Raw genomic sequence first — 15,137 nt, 5'->3', positions numbered from 1 at the left:
CCAAACTTCACACAGTCACCCATGGCCAGAATTGAACACGGGTGTTTGGCGCTGTGAAGCTGCACTGCTAACCACTGTGCTAACATGCCACCGCATTTGCTTTGGTGAAATGTCTCAAGCCTTTAGAATCATAGAATAGAATCAGAGAATTCACAGAATCCCCACAGTGCAGAAGGAGCCCATTTGGCCCATCGACTCTGCACCGGCCACAATCCGACCCCGGCCCTATTCCCGTAACCTCATGTTTTCCCTGCTAATCCTCTGACACTCGGGTCAATTTAGCATGGCCAATCAACTGAACCTGCACGTCTTTGGACTGTGAGAGGAAACCGGAGCACCCGGAGGAAACCCACGCAGAATTTGCAAACTCCACAGAGACAGTGACCCCCAAGCTGGAACTGAACCCCGGTTCCTGGCGTTGTGAGGCAGCAGGGCTAACAATTGTGCCACCGTGCCACCCCATTTAAATACATTTTTAAGAAAATATCTGATAATTTAATGTCACTGTAAACTTTACAAATGTTCAAATGAGGACTTTGTAATCTCTTGCAAGATTCACACTGTTAATTCATTTGTGTCTTGATTCACAACTCAAATATATGAATTGCTGTTTGTAGTCGGTGTCAAATATATGTTTGTGCTGAAATGTGAGGAAAATGAAAATGGATATAGACAGATTAACTGTGCAGAAACAGAAAAAAATCACAAAAATGAAGCATTTTTAAATAATAATGCAAGTTATTGCATTATTTGAATGCTTGTTTATCTATACTCCCTGGCCTGGTGGCGTACTTCCCCCATTCACAGCGAAGCAATATAAACAGCATGATTTCCCCGAAATGATGAGGTCTGTTGCCTTACCAATGGTGTCGCCCTTGTATCTTTCGGACAGTTGCCAACAGCTTCTTATTGGCCCGCCGTGTGTACCATGAGTGTCAGTGGGAAATCCCGCGTCCTGTTTTGATTTTTAATGTAGCGATCAAGCCACTGAGAACCACAGACGAGTGGAGACGTCTTGCTGAACAGGTCGCCAGGAGCTGCACTGTTACTGAGTTTCACACCGACGTTACTGCAGGTAGCTCTTTTGCTGTATTGACCTGGATGCTGTCCTTGTTATGAAGCTGCTGGCGTTGTATCGGGACGCGCTTTTAGCTATAAGTTTGAAATATCTAATTTGTGTAATTTAATGAAAGCCAAGAAGGATACATTTTGGATCATAAATGCAGAAAAAAAGTCAGGGAGATTAAATAATTTGCTTGGGCTTGATTCCAGCCTATGCTGAAATAAGCTTTATTTAATCATTTAGACTCCTCTATTATGTAACGCTTGGACACAGTGCAAGAGTTCAAGCAACAATTAATATACCTTCTGAACAATAGTACAAGTTTGATGATCATAAACTGGCGAAGTGGTGAAGAAATAATCGAACCGAGCATTGTACTTGCCAAGTTTTTAAGCATGTAACAATAACCATTAACTTTAAATATGTATATTTTTGGTGATCACCTAGCATTGAATTGACAGCAGACACTTCCCCTTAATTGGATTTAAGACTTGCACAATTGTGCAGCCTGGGATCGGCAGTGTCGTGCATGTTAAACGCTGCTTCAATTCAGACAAGCATTTTGCAAAACTTAAAACGTAGGCATGCAAATTAAACACGTACATGGTCGGTGGCTTGCGCTTAATGCACGCGCCGTCGTCATTCTAAAACTGTATTTAAATGGGGTGGCACGACTGGACGAAACTTCATCTAATGAATAAAGGAATTTTGCACGATGTTGGACAATCAAGGCTGAAATTTCACAGGCTGACGATCAAACCAGGTTGCCGATAGTTTGCTTCTGCTAAAAAAAACCGTAGCTGAGAGCGGGAGAGCTTTATCTCTCCGGATTACAGTGCGGGCTACATACTCACAATTCAGGAAGCACCGCCCTTCCGTGCCCTATCGCCTCACGTTGCATTTATTCCGCCTAGTGGCGTAATTCGTTCTGCTTTTGATGAAGCAACACACGCTCAGATAACCTTTCAGGTATTAGAGTTCCATTCCACTGTATAGCATTATTTGAAAACGGGTCAAATAACATTAGAGTGGTTACAATCTACATGTAAAGCTATAGACGCGCCTCTGACTTTCGTAGAATAGAATTTAGAAAATACAATTTCCCTAAAAAAATGATCTCTTGGAGGCAGTATCTTAGTTAAGGATAAACGTCACTGCAGTTGTCAACTTAGCTCAAGCAAACGATACTGAGAGTTTGGGTCAGTGGGAACTGGCAGGCTTTTTGACGAGGGAAGTTTGAATCCCATCCAACACAAGGGGATTTCCAAACGAGTGGCTGGGTGGCGATAAGAAATAGCCTGTGACTGAATTTTCCCCTTTCAGGTTCCCTGGCCGGTTTGCACAATGCCTTGCCCCATCTACTCTACTAACTCTGCACAGACCAGCTAAACTGGGGATTTTCCTGGGGTAATGCAAGGATCAGTACATTGATACATTGAGACAAAGTTCATATTATGCTGCAGGTCTTAACGTATTGCTTATTTACTCAGCATTCCTCTGGAAATATGCCTCCGACAAGAATGCGCATGAGACCCTGGCTGGAATTACAGATAGAATCTAATGCAGTTCCTGGATTGTATTGGATTAATAAGGCAAGTGCCTATTGTTTCTCTTAATACCATGTATAGCCATTTCTGTTTTTTTTATATTTTTATACTCACATATGGGTGATTGCAAGGGGAGGCATTTCCTCCTCCTACTCTGCAAAGAGTACAAACCTTTCTTTGGCCTTCATACTTGGAAGGTGGGGGATGAGGTTTGGTTTCTGAGCAGTTTTTGCCAGTGTAAGATGTGACCACATCACATGCCTGAAACAAATTGGGTGACCAAGACGCTTTATGTTATCTCTAATAGTAAAAAATTACAGCATTGCATAATATGGTAATGCAAACTCCCAAATCTGAAATTTTAAGTGTGCTGATTCATAGGATTTGTTTGCTCTTCAAGTCTTGTTGGCATAACCTGGCTGGGAAACCACCATTTTTCGTGACTGATAACCAAAATGTTTAGTGTTAGAATACTGGATTACTAATCCTGATTTATTAAGTAATCACAATAACTTTTTATGTATTCTCTTGAAAATGTAGGAAAATGGTTTGTTCCAGATCCCATGGAAACATGCTGCCCGACATGGATGGAGCATGGAAACAGATGCCAGTCTTTTCAGAAATTGGGCTATCCATACAGGTAGATAATACGATTCTTGCCTTCACGATGGCACAGAGTGATGCTGGATGCAAATAGAAAATACTTATTAAATATTTATTGCACAGTTGGTGAACTAACAAATTCAATTGTTGTATGAAAAATAACCTGATAATATTGCCCTCTCTGCAAGTCAATTCGTTTAAGAGTGCCTACTGACATCACAAAATTATCACAGCAAAATTATAGATGGAACAAATGATAATTCTGGGCATTGACCAAACAAGCTGGTAGATGTCTTTTATCCAGCCTGATTTTGGGTGATCCTTTTGTAAGGCCTGTTTCTGATCACATTGCCTTCAGCTTTGCGGCACTTTTAAAAATGACAGGTTCTGCAATGTGCTGTTATAATCTGGGCTCTTAGTTTATCTTAAATTTGCTATTGCTACTTCAACAGGTACATCATAAAATTCCCATTTCCATATGGCAAAAATAAACTGTATAATGAATGCTAAAAACATGGAAAGGGTTGAAGATTGAAATTCAAGCTCAGGAGTTAAAATTACAAATTGAAAATGTTCAAGCAGTTTCCCATGAGTTGATGATCACTGTCAAATTACCCAATTTGAAAATCCAACCTGAATGCCCATGTGTACCCAATTGTCTTAAATCCTTCCTTTTTTTTGTAGGGAGGTTCAGACAAGGAGTAGATTCACCAGAGCCTAAAACATGGAAAGCCAATTTCCGTTGTGCCATGAACTCGCTGCATGACATAGAGGAAGTGAAGGGTAAGAGTATCAATAAAGGCTCCAGTGCTGTTCGAGTGTACAGAATGCTACCAGCCCTTGACAGATCAAAGCAAAAAGGTACTTAAGTTTCCTTCATGTTTTCTTCATATTTTGAAAGTGAAATAAATGTGCAGAGTACTGAGATCTATGATTTTTTTTTCACAGAAAATAAGTCTGGGCCATCCAGAGATTCAAAAAGCAGGAGTAGGAAAAGGGTAGGTTCATGGGTTATATTTTATACAAATGATTTAAATCAGGATCTTTTCAGCCAAGTGCAGCATTTTTCCACTATTTTTATTTTAACAAAATATGATTTCTTTATATCTTTGTAGGAGATTAAGTCAAAGGTTAAACTCGAAGTGCAAGAACATGATGCATCTAAACTACCAATTGATCACACCACATACACTGCACCAGAACAGTGTGCTCCACAGGAAATGGTGGTTGACAGCACGGTGAATATAGGAGGTCAGAGAGCTGAAAAACTGTTTGTCTAGACATCATTACAAAACCACTTATACAAAATTAACATTATCTTTGCAGCTAACATGCTTTCAAGAGAACTGTTTGATGCTTTGCAAAGCAAAATTTAGTTAGCTCCTAAATACTTTTATAAAATGTTTTCCAGTCTTAGGCACTAGTTTCACCCAAGTAGAAATGTTTCCATTGTAAGCAAAGCCAGTGAGCAATGGCAGAATACTCCATGTGCTGAGCCGGTGAATCACCAATCAGTTTCATTCATTACATAATGTCAGTTTATCTGTATGTGAACTTTTTAGCAGGAGACAGTGTATTAGGATTACGAGTAAGACTGTTTTTCTTCTCAGCCCAGGGACATTGTGGCCAACTGTAGTATTATACACTGAATTTCCAAGAACAGCATAAAAAGCAACTTGGAAAATTTGTCAGCTAATATTTGTTAAGTTGTGCTTTTACCATTAAGAAATAAGTAGCTTTTCCTCAAACTGCATACCATATGAATGTTAGCTGATAGTTTTGTGTTGAACTTATTTTCTTTGCTCCCATCTGTTACAGAATTCTCTCCATCGGAATCGTGCTTAGCGGCAGACCAACTGGCTGACTGGACTATGAATGGAATAGTAGGAGAATCTGAAGATCAGGTTGTCAGCACATGTGAGCTGTACCCATTTCAGGTCTCTCCAATGCCCTCTCCTGCAGGTTAGTACAAAATGCTCAAATGCAGCTTACAAATATTTCCATCTCATGAAGGGAACCTTGGAGCCATTTAACAATGAACCGTTTTCCTTGAGATTCTTCTGTTGATTGTGTAACATCAGAAATAGGAACAGAAGGACACCATTTGGCCTGTTCTGCAATTCAGTACAGTTCTTCAACCTCAACTGAATCTTCCCTCAACATCCCTCGCGACCCCAGAATTCAATAATTCATCAATCTCTGCCCTGAATGCACTCAATTACTGAGTCTCTACAGCTCCCTTCTCCAAAGTAGAGAATTCCAAGGCTCTACAACATTCCGAGTGTAGAAGCCTCTTCCCATTCCAATCCCAACTTTCCATTTTTATTTTTCTGATTGCTACATGTCACAATGATCTAAAATGTAAACTGGTAATTAGCTCTCAGAGAAGATGATTTGAGATGCAGTTCCATTACTTTGTGATACATTGTATCATTGCTTTTCTACGATCATACTATACAACCCTCTGCAAAATTAGGCATAATGAACTGCCTAAAGTAGCAAGCAGTTCATTGACAAAACAATTTACTTTATCCTTAAAATTACAAAAGTTTGCTGTAAAAATCAAATTCAAAATCTAATTGAATCCAATTCATGGTCCCCACAAGAGAGCCAGACAAGATCCAAGGTGACAAGATAAGGCATTGCACCCTTATCTTGGACTTGATCTTAGCCAAAAGACTATTCATTAACTTCTGAGTACAAGTAAAAGCAATGGATTTATATAGCAACTCAGGTCATCCGAGTAAACTTTGTAATAATTGAAACACCCTTTGAAGTGTTGTTACTGGATTAAATATCAAACTATAATGGCTAATTTGCATACACAATGAGTAACGATATGACTGGATTATTGGTTTTAGAGATATTGTTTGGGGAAAGATACTGCCTGGACACCTCCCTTACCCTTATTCAAATAGTATCATGGGATACTTTGCATCCACCTGGAAAAGCAGGTAGGGCCTTGATTTCCAGAAAGCTGGAACTCTGGCATTGCAGTGGTCCCTCAGTGCCGGCACTGGAGTGTTGAGTGGCAAGAGTAAAATTGAGAATTTATGTTCAAGAGTTTTGTTTCGTTGGCAGCAGTATCTACTGATCGCAACATGCTCATCACATCCTTGCCAGAGTAAGGGTGAGATTTTACAGCCGCACTTGACCGAGAGTGGAAAATCTCAGATCTTTCCATTGCCTGTCCCTTGTCTATTCTGATTCCCATGGTGGGTGGGGCGGTAGAATTCCGACATAGAGGTTTAGTTTGAAAGGGAAATAATAAGAAGTCTCTGTCAGATTTGGCTTTATATATTTTCACAAAATGCAAACTTTGCCAGCAATATTTGCCTAGGCAAATGAGTAATATGAGGCTAAAGCCTTTCTTAATACAGTGGAAATATTCGAATGTGGTAATACTGCTTGCACACATTCCATCAGACATAAAATTCCACTGTCACCTTTTACTAAACCTTGAAACTAGTCCTTCCCTCACGATTCTCATCATGCAGTTTATTTAAATCCTTTTTTTCTTCTAGCATCAGTTTTATATTTCCTCTGTTTAGGAACTGTTTATCATTCTGATTATTTTAAGAGAATTCTATCATGAGGAAGGTGGTGGAGAGATATTATTCCACCCCACAACTTGCATTTTAAAAATAGTTTCTGTTAAAAAAACTTTGTATTGTCTTATGAAAAGGGTGACAATCAGTGCTAAGAAGTCACAATGAACTGAATTCCTTAAAAATAAGTTGCCTGTGTACCAGATTTGACAGTCTTTTTCTGTTTTAAATTGATATTCAGCATTGATGCGATCAAAACTTTAAAGCACGCTTAAAAACCTTCAGTAAAGTAGAATGGGACAGAGTACTTGTTTGTGTGCAATGTGCTTGTCTGGTACGGGTGAGGAGGGGAATGTATTTCTCTGTTGCATGATTTGGATGTCCACTGCTTTTATACTGAATATGCTTTGTTTTGCCCTTCACAGCAACCAGTGCAGCAGACAGCTTCCTCACAATGGATGACGTTGGTGAGGTGAGTAGATGCAGCTGAATGTACCAAGAACATAATGTATGGGAAACTCAATGTATATTCACCTCTGTTTTGTGGCCATTAAATTTAAAAATAATAATTGAGTTGAAACTCACCTTGCAGCAGGAGAAGTCAATGTTGCGAGTGAGTCACTTCCTTTTTCTGCCTACTTTTATCCTACCTTACCTTCTAGGGTGGGATTTTATGGCCTTGTTCATCCCAAAATCGTAAAATCCCACCTAAGGTCAACAGATCTTTCCATATCCATTGCTTGCCCACTCTGATTCCAGTGGCAGGCGGGGCTGTAAAATTCCAGCCCTAGTCTTTTTGGGCTACCCAGCATCCATAGCTTTGATTGGGCAGTCTTTTTGCCAGTCCTCTGCTATTTGTGGTATATTTTCTTGGTTTAAGTGTTCTGAATGTTTCCATGATGTGTCACAAAGCACGCTTTAATAAAGCACTGTCACGCTACAAGCAAAATGTTTCAGTGAAAAGTTCTGATATTGATTGAGCTTTTTCACTTGGAAGAAGAAAGAATTACTTTATATCAATCTTTAAATCTAGTCATCCAAAATTGTACCATGGAATCTCAGTAATTAAAATTTTAGTTATTTGGATTCACGTGCAAAAAATTGTCAGTGAAACTTTATTTGTCATATTCAGTCTGGAATCTTTACTGCAAACAGTTTTGACTTCAGCTATAAAATCTTTGATAAGTCCTCCATGAAATGTTTATCATTCTGCATATTTTAAGAGAATGCTATCGTGAGGAAGGTGGTGGAGAGATTATTATTAAAGTATCATGGTGCCTTTCCATGATACTCAATGTGCCAAAAATATCACTGTTTCCCCATAACACCCACACTATAAGTTGTAGAAATATTTTACCCTTCTACTCTTCTGTCAATCCGAGCAATTCTGGTTGAATTTAGCAATGAATCAGCCCATAACTCACACTATCAATTATGGTGTGTGTGCCAAACCATTAGCGTGAAGAAAAACTTACATAATGTTATAAATCTGCTACAGCAAAAATATGACAGTAATTCCTGCCCATTGGTGACTAATTACATAATGACAGCCAACTGTAACCTTAAAGTTTTAAGTTTAAGGTATTAGTGTCACAAGTAGGCTTATATTAACACTGCAATGAAGTTACTGTGAAAATCCCCTAGTTGCCGCCCTCTGGCGCTTGGTCGGATACACTGAGGAAGAATTTTAGCATGGCTAATGCACCTAACCAGCACGTCTTTCGGACTGTAGGATGAAACCAGAGCATCTGGAGGACACCCATGCAGACATGGGGAGAACATGCAGACTCCGCACAGACAGTGACTCAAGCTGGGAATCAAATCCAGGCCCCGGCCCTGTGAGGCAGCAGTGCTAACCACTGTGCCACCCAAACTGAGATGTGGAGATTTTTAGAATTGTGTTAATAACAAATGTTGGTGATTCTGATATGGGACTGAAGGCAAACTAATGAATAAAGTTCTGAGTGACTCATTTTATTTTCATGTTGTCATTTCTTTCAGGTGACAAATGAAATGATTCAGGAACCCAGTCAGTGGGAGCATAGTAACATTGAAGGGAAAGGTTATCTCAGCAACGTAATGGGAACTATGCCACTAAACTGTTTCGAGAGTGACGCTAAATCCAATGAGCAGGGAACGATATCACACTTGACATTACAGGATTCCAGTTGGCCAGATTCAGCAGGTATCATCTTTTCTAAAGCTAATTGCAGTTGTACTAATACGTCTGCGTTCCTCTGCTTACAAACTCAGAAAAGTGCCAATCCAAGGCACTCATTTCATTGTGTACCAATACCCTGTTTTAAGTCATTCTAGTACAGTTGAAATAGTTGCGAGTTCATTGCATGATTGGACCTTATTGGCATGAATGAAGGGAGAAAACACTACAGTTGCCAACTTAACTGATAGACTAGCAGTCTTTCTGCGAAAAGCAGCTTCTCAATGCTAATTGTGCAGTAAATAGATGCCTGCGGTTGAATACCTGTATTGACCTGAGCATTTCCTGGTTCCATTCCATTCACCCACACACTTTTTCTCACAACGCCTACAGTTTTACTGATCAGTCAACAAATATAATTTAAAACAAAATCGATAAAAATAATTCAGTGCATACTACAGATCAACTACTTAATCCAAAACACAAAGAGCATGGTCTTACCAGCCGTAACCACCACCGCCTCCCCCCCTCCCCCCACTGCCTGCAAGTGAGGATGGAGAATTTGGCACTCAGCTAAATCTCTGCTCACTGCAGCGGGGCCAGAAAATGTTGCCAGTGTGAACAGCCGGGAGATTCCACCCTTCAGGTTTATTCAAAAGACATGTCTTAAGTCCATTAGTTGTTGACAGCCTCGGAAAAGGTGGCAAATATCCCACGGAGTAGAAATCATGCTACAGTGAGCAGATTTTTGCCGTCCTGAATCTGAAACAAAATGTTTCTTGTTAGCTTTAGGTACTTCTGGAACAGGCAGCATGCTGACACAGTGGTTAGCACTGCTGCCTCATAGCTCCAAGGACCTGGGTTCAATTCCGATCTCGGGTGACTGTGCGGAGTTTACATGTTCTCCCCATGTCTGCGTGGGTTTCCTCCAGGTGCTCCAGTTTCCGTTACACTGAAGATGTGCAGGTGGATTGGCCGTGCTAAAATTGCCCCTTAGTGTCCCAAGATGTATAGGTTAGATGGATTAGCCATGGTACATGTGTGGGATTACAGAGATACAGTGGCTGTGGGCGGATGGCCTGGATAAGATATTCGGTCAGTGCAGACTTGATGGGCTGAATGGCCTCCTTCTGCACTGTAGAGCATTTAACGTGAGGAAACACGGGGTGAGAAAAATCAGTAAAATAATTTTAAATAAATATCTTGCCTTGTACTGAGAAATAAGTTTCATTGCAAGTCTCATGAACAGTGCTGTTAATTTTCCTTTGCAGGTGAACTTGAATTCAGATTACACACAGACTTCAGAGGAATAGATCTTCTGAGCTGGCTTGAATCAGCAAGTTGTCCAACTGGATCTCTGATCAGTTGCAAATGAATTAAGACTGTGATGCAACAGAGTGGGGTGCACTATGTACTTAGAATTTTATTCCCTCCTTTGCGTATTTTATTGCCACTGGGACTTTCAACTGCTGTCACATCAGCCATTTCTGTGAGGTCCCATCTGCCACATGAAAAATTATACTGAACAGTCCTTTAAAGACATTCTTGTGGTATCGTTTTAAAAGGCTGCCTGTTTGGTTCATGGTTGAAGAATGCCAACAATGTCTACCAATTTCAGGGAGGCCAGGAATGCTGTTTTGTGACTGAGCACCATCCTCACTCAACATGTTTGCTGCTACATGAAATCAAGTATTTGTAATTATTCTGCTAATGATGTAACCCTCAGTTCTGTTGACCAAGAAGACATTTTTAAACACACAAACATACAAGAAATTTAAGATGAGGGACTAGCAAGCCAAATGGTATTTCGGAAACAAACAAGATATTGTCAACAAGCAGTAGACTGGGCTGCAGTGTGGCATTTTCATGGCAAAAAGGGAAGCAATTACACCAATTGTTTAACTGTACATATATATGTATTAAAATGTAGAGTTCTTGCAATCTTGAATGTGCTCATTTTTCTAAAATCATGAAAGCAAACCATCAACTACAAACACTGAATAAAGAAAGTATCATTACTAAGTAGAATGATTGCTGTCGTAGCCATTTATTCAATGTAAAAATAAGGTACATAATATTTGCCAAACAAAAGCTTTAGCTAACACTGGAATTGAATTGCTTTGGAAGTTATGCTGTAGTGTCTATGTTCTGAAGGTGAAGGTGACTCATAGATGACTTCTATAGGCCATTGCAGACGATGGTGCCTAAATATGTAATCAATGTTTTTTCTTCATTATCTATTTGTGTGTCTTTTCCTTTTGAATGTTTATGAATAATGTTGGCTTTGACGTTTTGTTCAAAACTCCTGAGTTGTGAATATGTTTTAGAATTTGTATATTTCTTTTGTGTCTTTAAAACTTAAAAATATACTTTTGATAAATAAAAAAAAATTACAGAACAGAAGTGTTGATATAGATTATATAAACTAGGCTGGAACATATAAATTTAATGGGTGACTTGCTTTTGGGTTTTGAAAGGAAAAATATGGGGCAAATTTTCCATTCTGCCCACCCTGAGAATTGGAGTGGGCGAGGGGCAGACCATGGAAAAGTCCGTTGACCTCGGGCAGGTTTTTCCAGTTTTGGGCGATGCAGCTGGAAAATCCTGCCCATAATCTTTTTCTGCTGGTGGAGGAAATCAGGGGGACATAACCTTAAAACCCGAGATTGGTCATTCAGGAGGGAAATTAAAGTTCAAAGTTTAGTTATTAGTTCATAAGTTATGCTTACATTCACAATTAGCAAATGCTTTGCAGAGTTGGGTTGAGAATGTTACACTACCTCCTTCAGAAAGCAGCGGATGGTAGCTCAGTTTGTCATTTTAAATCTGAGATTGGTAGGTTTTTGTTAGCCAAAGGTGTCAAAGGACCTGGTGCTAAGGCATATAGATAGTTGGGATGCCGATCAACATTGATTTTATGGAATGATGCATGAATCTTAAGGAGGCTGCATTGTCTCCTCACGTTCCAACTTTAAGAACCCCTTTTTTTATAATAGGAGTTAAGATTCTACATTAGTTTGTCACTTCATTGAGGTCTCCTCAACTTGCCTCAATATCAGGAATTTCCGGTGAAAAATTAATGATTAAAAGGAAAACATCTGTTTTCTTGATTAATTGAAGGAAAACATCTGTTTTCCTTCAATTAATAACTCTCTGGTCTAATCACAAGAGAGCAAGGTATTATTTCCTAGGCACAATTTTGTTAGATTGTAAATGCGCAGAAACAAGATGAATCCTTGGCCAGAATTCTCCAGCTGTTCATGCCAGGGGATTCTCTGGCCTCGCCGGCAGTGCACCTCCGCCTGCGGTTTCCTGGCAGAGTGGGGTGCCTGTAATGAGAGATCCCATTGACAACGGCAGGACCAGAGAATCCTGCCACCAGCAACGGCACACCGCCTTCCACAGCGAGAGACACGCGTCTGGGAGGCTGGAGAATCTCCCTCTCTTTTTCATTTGAGCGTTCCTTTAACAATAGAATGACTTGCCAGGCCTCGCAGCTGAAAACATTGGCTTCTGTGCATCTGAATGAGTTAACGGGCTGTGGAAATGCTGGCTTCTATTCAAAGCTCCCCACAAATCTGAGTCAGAATTAGGGAACCTCTTGTGTGAAAAATCAGCAGTGAAATCATTTCTAATCACTGGTTAGGTTTTGGCATCCTTCTTTAGGTCTCCCTAATGTAATCTGAGATTTCATTTTAACAAATGAGTAACCTATTCATCCTTAGAATCTCTACAGTACAAAAGGAAGCCATTCAGCCCATTGAGTCTGCATCAACCACAATCCCACCCTAACCCATTTGCCCTGCTAATCCCCCTAACACTAAGGTCAATTTAGGATGGCCAATCAACCTAACCTGCACGTCTTTAGACTGTGGGAGGAAACCCACACACAGATGGAAAGAACGTGCAGACTCTGCACAGAGAGTGACCTGAGGCCGGAATGGAACCTGGGTGCCTGTCATTGTGAGGCAGCAATCCTTAGAGGATGAGAGGGGGGACTTAGTGGTAGGGGATGGGGAAATGGCTGAGGCCCTGAATAACCTTTTTGTTTCGGTCTTCACGGAGGAGGACGTGAATAATTTGCCGGGTGTTAGCGATGGAAAGGTGGTAGGAGTGGAGGGCCTGAATGACATTATTGTTACTAGAGAGGCAGTGCTCGACAGACTGGAGGGACTGATTGTGGACAAGTCCCCAGGACCAGATGGAATGCATCCAAGGGTTCTGAAAGAAATGGCGGAGGTGATAGTGGATGCCTTGGTGATTATTTTCCAGAAGTTGCTGGATTCCGGGGAAGTGCCGGAAGATTGGAAAACGGCTAATGTTACGCTGTTGTTTAAGAAGGGTGGCAGGCAAAAGGCGGGGAATTATAGGCCGGTTAGTTTAACGTCTGTTGTAGGAAAAATGTTAGAATCCGTGATCAAGGAGAAAATAGCGAGGCATCTTGAGGAGAATTGTTTGGTAGAGCAGACGCAGCACGGTTTCGTTAAGGGGAAGTTGTATCTGACGAATTTATTGGAGTTCTATGAGGATGTGTCTAGGGCGGTGGATAGAGGAGAGCCGGTGGATGTGGTCTTTCTTGATTTTCAGAAGGCGTTTGACAAGGTGCCTCACAAGAGGTTATTGCAGAAGGTCAGGGGGCATGGAGTTGGGGGTAGGGTGTTAGCGTGGATAGAGGATTGGCTGTCAAATAGGAGGCAGAGAGTAGGGGTCAATGGGTGCTATTCGGATTGGCGGTTGGTGACTAGTGGAGTGCCCCAGGGGTCGGTGCTGGGGCCTCAGCTATTCACCATTTATATAGATGATCTGGAGGAGGGAACCGAGTGTATGGTGTCGAAATTTGCTGATGACACCAAGATTGGTGGAACGGCAAATTGTGCGGAGGGTGTGGAGAGTCTGCAGAAGGATCTAGATAGGCTGGGCGAATGGGCCAGGAAATGGCAAATGGAATTTAATGCTGGCAAATGTGAGGTTGTCCACTTTGGTAGGAATAATGGTAGGGAATACTATTACTTACGTGGCGAAAAACTGCAGCATGCGATGGTGCAGAGGGACCTCGGGGTCCTTGTGCATGAGTCGCAAAAACCCAGCCTGCAGGTGCAGCAGGTGGTCAGGAAGGCGAATGGGATGCTGGCCTTCATAGCGAGGGGGATTGAATATAAAAGTAGGGAGGTCTTGCTGCAGCTGTATAGGGCACTGGTGAGGCCGCAGCTGGAGTACTGTGTGCAGTTTTGGTCGCCGCACTTACGCAAGGATATTTTGGCCTTGGAGGGAGTGCAGAGGAAGTTTACTAGGCTGATTCCGGAGTTGAGGGAGTTGAACTATGAGGAGAGGCTGAATAAACTAGGCTTGTACTCGTTAGAGTTTAGAAGAATGAGGGGAGATCTCATTGAGACGTATAAGATGTTGAATGGGATGGATAGGATAGAGGTGGAGAGACTCTTCCCACTCAGAAAGGACAGTAGGACTAGAGGGCACAGCCTCAGGATAAAGGGGGGTGGTTTAGAATGGAGTTGAGGAGGAACTTCTTCACTCAAAGGGTGGTGAATCTCTGGAAATCTCTGCCTGTTGAAGTGGTGGAGGCTGCCTCGCTAAATATTTTTAAGACGCGGGTTGATAGATTTTTGATAGGCAAGGGGATTAAGGGTTATGGGGAGAGGGCGGGGATGTGGAACTGAGCCACGACAGATCAGCCATGATCTTTTTGAATGGCGGGGCAGGCTCGAGGGGCTAGATGGTCTACTCCTGTTCCTATTTCTTATGTTCTTATGTTGAATGCTCATCACTGTGCCACCATGTCGCCCAATCTTCTTCCTTCACCCATTCCCAATATTGGAGTAAAACAGCCATTTTTTTTCAGAATGCAGCTTCTTACAAAATTATTCATGCTGATTTTCTCACTTCCGCATCACACAACATTCCTGAGCAGACTCAAACTAAATCGGGTGTTCAATTTAACTTGCTGTTTTAGACAAGTGCTGGCAAGGTCCTGGGGTCACACACTTTCTAACTTCTCTCTGCATGGATTTCTAGTTGATGTTTCTCTTGTAACATTATGGTTTTGTCATTTGAGGTTAGCATTTTGTCGATTTTTACTTGTTCACGGGAAGTGGGCATCGTTAGCTGGACCAGCATTCATCGCCCAAGCCTAATTGTCCTTGAGATGCAGTTAACCGTCCACCACATTGCTGCAGATCTGGAGTTAGATGTAGGTCAGACCA

At 41.3% G+C, this 15,137-nt stretch overlaps 1 protein-coding gene across 1 annotated transcript; it reads left to right on the top strand.

Moving 5' to 3' along the window:
* The first annotated feature begins 976 nt into the window (after positions 1 to 976).
* Positions 977 to 10,947, top strand: LOC145351781 (interferon regulatory factor 1-like). Its single transcript, XM_080201406.1, has 10 exons — positions 977 to 1,075; positions 2,554 to 2,655; positions 3,151 to 3,250; positions 3,898 to 4,074; positions 4,162 to 4,211; positions 4,329 to 4,464; positions 5,032 to 5,175; positions 7,187 to 7,233; positions 8,763 to 8,946; positions 10,191 to 10,947. The coding sequence occupies exons 2-10, from the start codon at positions 2,569 to 2,571 to the stop codon at positions 10,292 to 10,294; spliced, it is 1,029 nt and encodes a 342-aa protein (XP_080057532.1). The 5' UTR covers positions 977 to 1,075; positions 2,554 to 2,568; the 3' UTR covers positions 10,295 to 10,947.
* The last annotated feature ends 4,190 nt before the right edge of the window (positions 10,948 to 15,137 follow it).

The sequence above is a fragment of the Carcharhinus amblyrhynchos genome, chromosome 13 (genome assembly GCF_965287045.1).
Source record: "Carcharhinus amblyrhynchos chromosome 13, sCarAmb.v2.hapA, whole genome shotgun sequence".
Lineage (NCBI taxonomy): Eukaryota > Metazoa > Chordata > Chondrichthyes > Carcharhiniformes > Carcharhinidae > Carcharhinus > Carcharhinus amblyrhynchos.
This window is presented reverse-complemented; position numbering and strand designations above follow the sequence as displayed.

Coding starts and splice junctions, on each gene's coding strand:
- LOC145351781 (XM_080201406.1), top strand. CDS start 2,569: ATGCCTCCGACAAGAATGCGCATGAGACCCTGGCTGGAATTACAGATA. Junction 2,656..3,150: donor GATTGTATTGGATTAATAAG/GCAAGTGCCTAT, acceptor TTGAAAATGTAG/GAAAATGGTTTGTTCCAGAT. Junction 5,176..7,186: donor TCCAATGCCCTCTCCTGCAG/GTTAGTACAAAA, acceptor TGCCCTTCACAG/CAACCAGTGCAGCAGACAGC.